The 10000-nt window shown below is 39.9% G+C and overlaps 1 protein-coding gene across 7 annotated transcripts in view; it reads left to right on the top strand.

Moving 5' to 3' along the window:
• The window catches only part of LOC125027253, a 60665-nt gene that overhangs the window by 15011 nt on the left and 35654 nt on the right, over positions 1-10000 (top strand). For all 7 annotated transcript variants that reach the window (XR_007114998.1, XR_007114997.1, XM_047616219.1 and 4 more), the window contains exons 4-7: positions 8098-8282; positions 8460-9014; positions 9460-9677; positions 9786-9928. Coding sequence is in view for 5 of the 7 variants with exons in the window: in XM_047616219.1 (XP_047472175.1) it covers positions 8098-8282; positions 8460-9014; positions 9460-9677; positions 9786-9928 (1101 nt within the window). In the remaining 2 variants the exon portion in view is untranslated. The remainder of the gene's footprint in view (positions 1-8097; positions 8283-8459; positions 9015-9459; positions 9678-9785; positions 9929-10000) is intronic.

Below are 10000 nucleotides of genomic sequence, written 5' to 3'. Positions count from 1 at the left end.
TAAGAGCAATATAAAATGAAGGAAAAATAAAAATTAATCTGTTCTTTGCTGTCCAAGAGTGTCTTACCTAGATTCCCCTTTTTCTATCTCTCTTGGATTTCATCTGTCTTGGATTTGTTGCTAAGTTTTCAGTGATCGTCCATACATTTATAATGAAGTATTTTTCTCTGTCTTTGTAAAGAGAAAAGCTTTTTCTTAATAGTCCTTCTCAATAAATAAGACCTGCTTTTTTTTTGGGTGAAAACTCTCAGAACCTGTTCTAGCAATATGATGGCTTTTGTAAGATTGTTACCATACTTGGCACTTATATTCCAGTCTTGAAATCACTAGTGTTTTCTTTGGTGACAGTAGGTGTTTAGGATCTTTTGTTTGAAGAGTTTTCATCCACTCACATCTTGTTAGAATCCTGCTCAATGTAATGACTGAAGATTATATTGTTACTCATGAACAGGCCTAGGTTGTTTACAACTACATTTTCTTTAATCCCCACTTCTTCAATGGAGTATAATCTTGGTCTTGGACTTCTCAGTTCTACCACTAGGAGCCCGGTCATCACTCTATGTTGATGATTTAACCATCTATGCCTCTGGCACATCCATACCAAATCTCTACCAATTTCTTCAATCTGCAATATCATCAGTTTCCTCCTGGGCCACAAACCATGGCTTCCGCTTTTCTACCTCCAAATCTTTCTCCAGAATGACACTCCACTTCAACACCATTCCTCTGGTAAATTCTTAGGCGTCATTTTTGACTCCAAACTATCCTGGCGAGACCATATTCTTAACATCAAAGAAAAAGCTCGTCGCCGTCTCTGAATTTTACAAACCCTATCCCATTTATCCTGGGGCTCAGATCGAAAAACTCTCCTTCATCTTCATGTCACCTTAATCCTCTCCACTCTAGATTATGGATGCCATATCTACTCCTCTGCCTCAACTTCTCTCCTTGCTCACCTTGATACAATCCACCACTGTGGTCTTCGCTTAGCCCTAGGTGCCTTCCGCTCCTCTCCAGTTGAGAGCCTGTACACTGAATCAGGCATACCATCTCTCTCTCGACGCCGTGCCCTCCTCTCTCTCCGATGTTATGCTCGATTCCACCAACTTCCCCTCACTAAACTAACTATCCCACGATCCCTACTTCCTACCTTTGCTTCTTCTCCATGTTTACCTACTCCTTTCTCCACTCGCATGGATAATCTCCTCTCCCATTCCCCTTTTCCCCATCTCCGACTCCTCCCATTCTCTGTCCATTCAGTCCCTCCATGGCTTATACCTTGCCCCCATATTTGCTCCTCTGTCTACCCTAACCCACCAAAATCAAATATTCCTCCTACTGTCCTTCTCACCTATTTCCTTGACCATGCCTCCACTCATTCCTCCAGTATTCCCGTCTACACTGACGGCTCCAAAACCACCTCCAGTGCTGGTTTTGCAGTAATCTTCCCAACTCGTACTTTCAAATACCCCCTCCCTCCTGAATCCAGTGTCCTTACTTCAGAACTGTATGCTCTCCTTTTTGCCTTAAAATACATATACTCACTACCCTCTTCCTCTTATACAATTTTTACTGACTCCTGTAACTCATTAACCCTCATAAAGTCAATACACACGACCAACCCCCTTGTTCGTAAGATCCAGAACTGGTTGTTCTACCTGTCCACACGTCATAAAACAATCAAATTTTGCTGGGTACCCAGCCATGTTGGAATCCCCGGCAATGAACAAGCAGATACTCTAGCACGCTACGCTGCTATGTCCACATCAAACCAACCACGTTTCTCACATATCCCAGCCACGGATTATTACCCACACTTTAAGACCTTCTTGTATAATCGATGGCAATCTTTTTGGTCAAGTCTACACACTAATAAATTACATACTGTAAAACTGTCAATCTCCTCCTGGTCAGCTCCATTCCATCGGAACAGACGTTGGGAGACGGCCCTCGCCCGCTTACGCATTGGCCACACCCGTCTAACACACTCATATCTAATGTCACAATCCCATCCACCCCTATGTCCCATATGTAATGTTCCTCTTTCAGTCCCACATATTCTATTGTCATGCCCACGTTTTGAAGCAGCCCGTACCTCTACTTTCTCCCACCTATCCTCCCTACATAGACATCCCAACTTATCAGACATCCCAACTTATCAGACATCCTTACAGAATCTCACACTTTCTGCTTTGACAACCTGTTTTCCTTCCTCAAACGCATATGTATCCTTCACTTGATCTAATCCTTTACATTACCTCATCCAACCCTAACCCATTCACTTACCAATCCTTTACCTCATCCAACCCTAACCCATTCACTTACCAATCCTTTAACCCAGCCTTAACAACTTATCACTAACCGAAACACCCTTCACTAACATTATAGTGACCTTAGATGTCTAGCACATTTATTTTGCATTTAACCATTAACCATTAACCATTGGTCTTGGACTTCCTTTTCGACCATATTTTATGATTTCAAATTTATCAGTACTGAAACTCATATTGTTTTCACTTTCTCATTTACGAATGGCATGCAGTTCCTCTCTTTATTTGTCTTCCTCCTCTATTAACCCTAATACTTATCCTTGTATCATCTGTTTCTCCAGAGTATTAACCCATTGCCGACGGGCATGGCATGTACGTACATGCCATGCCCACTGTGAGTTTACCTGTTTAATTGTGTTTCCACATAGATGGCTACACTTGTACTAAGTCACCAATGTGCCAGTTATGAGTACTGCCTGTCTCGCCCGTTTACCCTTTTCATTGATTTATGAAAATATTTTACGTTATCTTATTTTGCTGTTACAAATGTTTATAACATTATAGTAATTATAATGTATATAATAAAAATAACACCATTGATATTTATAGCACTAGTGAAAAATACATTTTCCCGCCAATTCAAGGAAAGGTGAAATTAGGTAAGGTCTCAAGATCTACTAAATGACTCCTTTGTGGCTAAGCACTAGCAGAGCCATCTATGTACAGAGACATTTCACAAAAATATTAAAAAATGAGCACAGCATTTTCCCCATTTTATATTAATTTTACCCTGTGGCAATGGGTTAATATCTGCATTAAAGTCCCTAATCATAACTAGCAACAACAAGGATCCAAAGACTGAGCCTTGTGGTACTCCACTTGTAACATTTGATTCATCAAAATAATTTCAATTAATAATTACTTTTCATTTCCATTTTTTTTTTTTTTTTTTTTTTTTTTTTTTTTTTTTTTTTTTAGGAAATCATGTATCCACATTCCCTCTTTTCCTCTGATTCTAAGGTTCTTTACCTTATGGAGTGGAATTCCATGTTTGTAGCTGTTAACAATTTTTGCAAAGTCTAAATGTTACAATATTTTATTTATTTTCAGATTGGTCTCAATATTTTATTTATTTTCAGATAGGTCTCTTTGTATGTGTTTACAGTCGTTCAGGATTTGGGATAGCAAAGATCTGGCCTTTCTAAATCTATGCTGTCCAGGTTTATCTTTTCTTGGTCTAGGTACTGGACATTTTTTTCCTGTGATCCTTTTAAATATTTTTATTATGTGAGATGTTAGTGTCACTGTTCTGTAATTTTTTGCTTGACCTTTGTTTCCACCCTTGTAGATAGGAATTATATTTCCCTCCACCAGTGAGTTTAGGATAATTCCCATATCTAAGGATTTCTTTCATAGATTTACCAGTGGTTTTGCTATAGTTTCTTTACATTTTTTAAGAAGATTGCAGAAATTTCATCTGGTCCAGCTCCTGAATTTGTTTTTCATTGATTCAATAAAGTCTCTTTCATTGAAAGTTATATTGCAGCAAAAACTTTGTGTTTCATTATTATCAGCTCTGAAATCTTGATCAAGATCTATAATCATTGCCTCTGTTTTTGACACACTAAAAACTTCTTCATATTGCCTTTGAGGAGTTCAGGCATTCCCTTCAAGTCAGTTACACAGGTACTCTCATTTACAAGTGGTCCAATTTCTACTTAATTTTTTAAATTGTTTCTGGCATAAGAGTTGAAATACTTTGCATCATTTTTTATAGCTTCAACTGCCCCTTTACCTTCAGTTTTTATCTGATTACATGTAGAGTCTTTTAACTAATCTTCCCAGTCGATGAAGGGAATATTAAAGTCATTCATTATTGTAAGACCTTGGAACTTTGGATCTTTGATATAATTTTTGATGACATTCAACCCACTGGATCCAGTGGCTTTGCTGCCCACATGTCCCAAAGTCCAAGCATTAGGTTTACTTGATTGGTGACTCCTGGGTGTGTGGCTTGTTGGCTGGGTGTACTGGGTGTACACTTGTGTGGTGTCAAGACTCTTTACCTCCCCATTGCAGTGTTATTATATGTTCTTCCGCATTAGTGTTTTCTGTATTTTTGCAATTTACCAAGGTCTGTATTTGTCATTTGATATGCTATATCAAGATGATAATAGACTGTTTTCTTTACTCACACTCCATATCATCTCACTAGGCATTCTATAACTGTGCAGTGAAAATATCAGTAAGTAACATTTTGTTAATTGTGAGTTTTTTTTTTTTTTTAATTTATTTATTATTATTTTTTTTTCTTCATAATATTCAGTTTTCTATAATACACCCTGTGCTGATGGTGATGGCAGGCAGGAATGTGATCCTGAGCATGGAAATAGTCACTTAGTCATGGCTCATGAATGGAAATAATGTAAGAGCCCCTTCCTGAATACCCACTGAATCTTACTACTGTTCAAGAGCTATGAGCACTTGTGGTGAATCATTCCCATCACCCAGGTAGTCTAACATAGTTCTTGTGTTTCCTTGGTCAATACTCCTAGCACTTTCATACTGTTAATTGAATATTCTATTACAGTGTAGTGTTTTACTACAAGATCTATTCAGATGTAAAAAGCCACTACACCTGTAGCACTAGTGTTTGTCTTTCTGCATTATCTCAGAAACTTTCATTTTAATTTCTTCAGCTTTTATGCCCTCATCTGAATGTTTTTCTGTGAGGGGTATAACTGAATATTTGTAGATGATTGCTATATCCTCAAGATAAGTTACTTCTTAGGAGACGAAGACTGAAACCCAATGACGGGGAACTCCTCAACCTTGGGACTCAGCCATCGACTCAACTAATTTTGCATGGTCTTTTTTCCCACTCATACTTTTCATTTCAGTTTCTTCACCAATCCCTTCTACTATCCACCTCCTAAGGTGTGAGAGCCGTGCTGAAAGGATGAAAGGCTGACTTTATGTCAGTCCTGAACGGCCAGAGGGAACCATGGTATTCCCCTGCCAACCTGGCCCTTACCCCTCAAGGGGACCCTGAGGGGTGGACTATTTTTTTTCCCCAACATACTCCAGGCTTATCATGGCCAATAATGAAGACGTAACCCCACTCTTAGGGGCAATGAGGCTTGCCCCTTTATCAAATAGCCCCAATCCCGGCTCTCCTTTGACCACGGCTACGAACACTGCAACAACTACCCCCTTATCAATGCATACTAGTACAGTATTAACCCTAATCAACAACCAACCCCCAGGAGACATTTCTACTCTCCCAACATGCTCAACTTCAACACCTTTACTCCCACAACCTTCTTTATCAACCACCCCATCTCCCCTTATTACTACCTTACAACCTTTTTGCCAACCTCCCCATAACACTACCCCACTCAACACTACTCCCTCCTCCACACGTCCCCGCACTATTACTACCCCCACCTCTACAAGAATCCTAAATACTCTATTTAGCCCAGCCAAATGGGACCGATTTTTCGTGATCCCTCTCACAGCTCCCTACTCTAAAAACACCCTCCTCTTCCAGCAATGCCTCCAAAAACAAGTAGGCAAAGTCTCTTTCCCTAGCCGACCCGACTACTCCCGTCTCATCACAGTAACAACTGAAAACCAAGCTATAGCATTAACAAAAGTAACTGATCTATGTGGTAATCCCATCCCTACAGAACCTCATCCAACCCTCAATACTTGCACCGGAACTGTCTCTATCTCCCCAACAGATTGCCCAATCTATGACAAAGAATGGTCAGATTGTGGAGAGGACTTACTCACCTGTCTCACAGACTATGATGCAACATATGTACAATGCTACTCCATTCCTCCCAGAGGAAATCATAAGAAATCCATTAACATTGCCAAAATTACTTTCCGTAGACATGACCTTCCCTTTAATGTTTACATAGGTGGGGAATCCCTACCTGTCCGACCATATCAACCTCCTCCTCGTCAGTGCCAAAATTGTTGGCGTTTAGGACACCCAGCCAAACACTCATTCCACAGCCAGATGCCGGCTATGTGCCCAACCTGGCCATACTCGATCAAACTGCTCTGCACAATCACGCACATGTGCAAACTGTGGCGGCCCCCATAATGTATTTTATAGAGGCTGCCCCACCTACAAATTTGAGTCTGAGGTAGCAACTCTCAGATTCAGACTTGGACTCACTCTATGTGAAGCCAGACAGGAGGCTCATCGACGAGGTTTTTCTCTTACCCCCTACTCTAGTAATGTCGCTCATTCTGCCACTCCCCCTACCCCCCTAGCGCCTATACCCTCTCCTAAACCTAACCCCCCTCCATCTAACTTTCCATCTACCTCCTACCTTCCCCAGTCAAATTCTTTTGCCATCCTAAATCCAGACACTCCAATCTCTACCCAATCAAATTCTTTTGCCATCCTAAATCCAGACACTCCAATCTCTACTACAGCCCCAACACCTTCCCCTCTCCCTCCCCGCACTACCCGCAGCAGACAATAAACGTTCCACCCCCTCTTTCCCTACCCCACAATCACCTCCACCTTCCTTTGCCCCTTTTCTTCAGACACCAGACTTCTCTTCCCCCCCTCACAAGAAAACCTTTATCTCACAAAACTCCCCAACCAACTCCACTACAGAAACTCTTGAAGATATCCAGAACTACATAATCGAGTCCCAAACTAATACTCATCCATCTTCAAATTCTACAACTCCCACTCCCTCCACACTCAAAGTGACTGCCGATATCCATCCCCCTCCTACTCATATTCTCCCTACACCCAATCCTCCTACCCCATCCCAACAAAATCCATTCCCCCTGACTCCAGCCCCACCTATATTAACCCTCTAACTATCCCCTCTATCCCTTCCACTCCCTCCTGGATACACACGTGAAACCCTTATGTCACAAGTACCCTCTTCCCCAGACCCTCTACCTCCCGACACCCCTCCTGATACAACACCACCTCCCCAACCTCATTCTTTATCCCATCCTCTAGCACCTTCCCCTTTGAATTCTCCAACACGCACTGCAATCTTTGCCAGTAAATCAACGAAAGTATAACTATCCTTCATTGGAACATTCGCGGCATCTGAATGTTTCTCTTTCAATCCCACATTCTGTTGTCATGCCCACGTCCTCCCTATATAGACATCCCAACTTATCAGACATCCTTACAGAATCTCACACTTTCTGCTTTGACAACCTGTTTTCCTTCCTCAAACGCATATATATCCTTCACTTGATCTAACCCCTTTACATTACCTCATCCGACCCTAACCCATTCACTCACCAATTCCTTAACCCAGCTTTAACAACTAATCACAAACCCAACCACCCTTCACTAACATTAACTATAGTGCTACATGACCTTAGATGTCTAGCACATTTATATTGCTTGTAACCATTAACCATTAACCATTAGAATTAGATTTTAATGAGTTAGGTATTCTGTACACAAGATTGATATTCTGATAACATTTAGAATAGGTATATTGGGGAAAAAATTGTACACTTATCCTTGGCAACCCATTGAAATGGGTTGGAGACCCAACTTTAGGTCACTACCCAGGGGTATGATCCACTGATCTAGAGCACTTACCACTTTAGACATGCAGGATCGCAATCCGTTATGGCAAGTATATAGTCAAAGTTTCCCTAATGGATTGTCACTGCTGTCTGGTAACTAATGTGACTTCCAATCCAAGGGCACCCTTTACTGGTTTGCCTCCACCAGTCCCAGCCTAGCTTTGTGTCAACTCAGCTATCAGATTTATGTGAACAGATTATATCAGACAGTATTATACAATATGATGTTATATTACAGGAAAGCTGTAATATCACCATCTCAGAAGCATCATCTGCTTTAACTGAAGTTGAAGAAACAACAGTTCAGTCGCACAAGACAGGCTCGGAGTGGCTTCGCAGCCTTCAGCAAATTACACCTGTCAAGCATTGTCTTAAAGGTAGTAAAGAAGAGGGTGAGGATTCAGCCAAAAAAAAGCTCAAGAAGTAAGTTTTGTTTTGGTATATTTCATATATATTGTGACAGACAAGGATTATCACAAAAACAAAAAAAAAAATTATGTCTCATAGTTCATCATAAAATATTTGGAAATATTTGTATCATTGTCATTAATGGCAGTCAAAAGTGCAACATGTTATTGATGTGCCATTTTTTTTTCAAAGGGATGGTCTTGCAAGTAGATTGTCTCAGCTGATACGGTCTTGGCAATCCAGTGTCCAGATGTGGACTCACCAGATGGCTTTAGCCAAACCTCAGGGTCCACTTGGTAATAATGAGCAGAAAGACAATCACATGACACGGCTGCCTCAGGAGATGAGCAAGAACATTCTTGGAGGCTCACCATCTCTCACAAATTGTGCACAAATACATTTTCAGTCACCAGCAGTTAAGAACTTGAGTGAAATTTTAGGAAGTCCTTCACAGACCTCCACTCAGGCTTCTTGTTTTAGTCAGACCCATGTCGAAAATTCCAAGAAGAATTTAAGACTAATAATCATCAGAACTGGAGGAGACCTACCAAATAATGCAGCTGAATGTAAAGAACACAAAGGCCAATTAAGTCAGAAGACTATGGATGTAATAGAGAAAGGATGTGAATTTCGGAAGAAGGGGAAAAATGAAAATGCTAGAAAATTTTTGGTCATCTTTGCTCTTAGTGGAGAAAATAAAAAACAGAGATTATTTGTCAATAATATAGTAAAAGTATATGCACCATGGTAAGTATATTATTATTATTATTATTTTTATTGATATAATAAAGTAGTATTTTTATTTATTGGGTTTATGCTTGTGGTAAAAATCCTTATTTGAAGACAAAATTGAAGTTTACTTTGATTTTTTTTCTGATAGTAAAACTAAAGTTTATGGTTGAAATTAGCAGGTAGATTATATGTGGTGGATTTGTGCTAGGAACTCAACATCATGAAGAAAATTATCAGGCAGATTATATGTGGTGATTTGTACTTGACTTTAAAACTGCAGTTTTAATAAGCTGCAAAATAGTATATGAAAGAGGACTGTTCACTGCTTTTTCAGTTCTCTGCTGTTGAATTGGGTAAAGTACAGGTAATGAGAATTGAATCCTGTTTACATTATTAGTTTGGTTTTAAAATTCTGATATTTTTGCAACCTTCTTATTGTTAGAATCTCAATGTCTTTCAGGCAACATCTGGTTATTCCACAGTATCCAGTACCAATACTATTTGCATCCTACTTTACTGTAGAAATTAATCTGCACAGTGTAAATGACCTAAACACAAGAACTGACTATCTGGCTGCAAACATCATTAACACAATGGAAGATAAGATATATTCTGGTGATGGAAAGAAAAGCAAGAAGAAGATTGTGCTGTCCTCTTGGTCTTGTGCTTGTCTATCAGGTTAGATAACTTCAGGTGTCATTAGATTTTCCAGTTTTGAAAGAAATGTTGTCTGTATCTTGGATTACTCCACTGCTCTTATAATAGCTTTTTCCTTTTGCCTTATAGGACCTGTTGGGTTGCCTTCCATTTGTAATTCATTCCAGTATACAACTGTGCAGCCTGTCAGAAGAATCACACAGCATTGTTTCAGTGAAGACAATCCTGGATTTTCCATCATTAAAGAGACTTCAGATGTATCTGAAAGCAAGGTAATTTTGATTTCTGCATGGCCTCTGCACCCCCTTGTGGTGTGCCTAATTCTAATTCGCCATAAGCACTTT

The sequence above is a fragment of the Penaeus chinensis genome, chromosome 7 (genome assembly GCF_019202785.1).
Source record: "Penaeus chinensis breed Huanghai No. 1 chromosome 7, ASM1920278v2, whole genome shotgun sequence".
In the NCBI taxonomy this organism is placed as follows: domain Eukaryota; kingdom Metazoa; phylum Arthropoda; class Malacostraca; order Decapoda; family Penaeidae; genus Penaeus; species Penaeus chinensis.
Note: the sequence above shows the minus strand (reverse complement) of the source record. Positions and strands in the feature narration are given on the sequence as shown.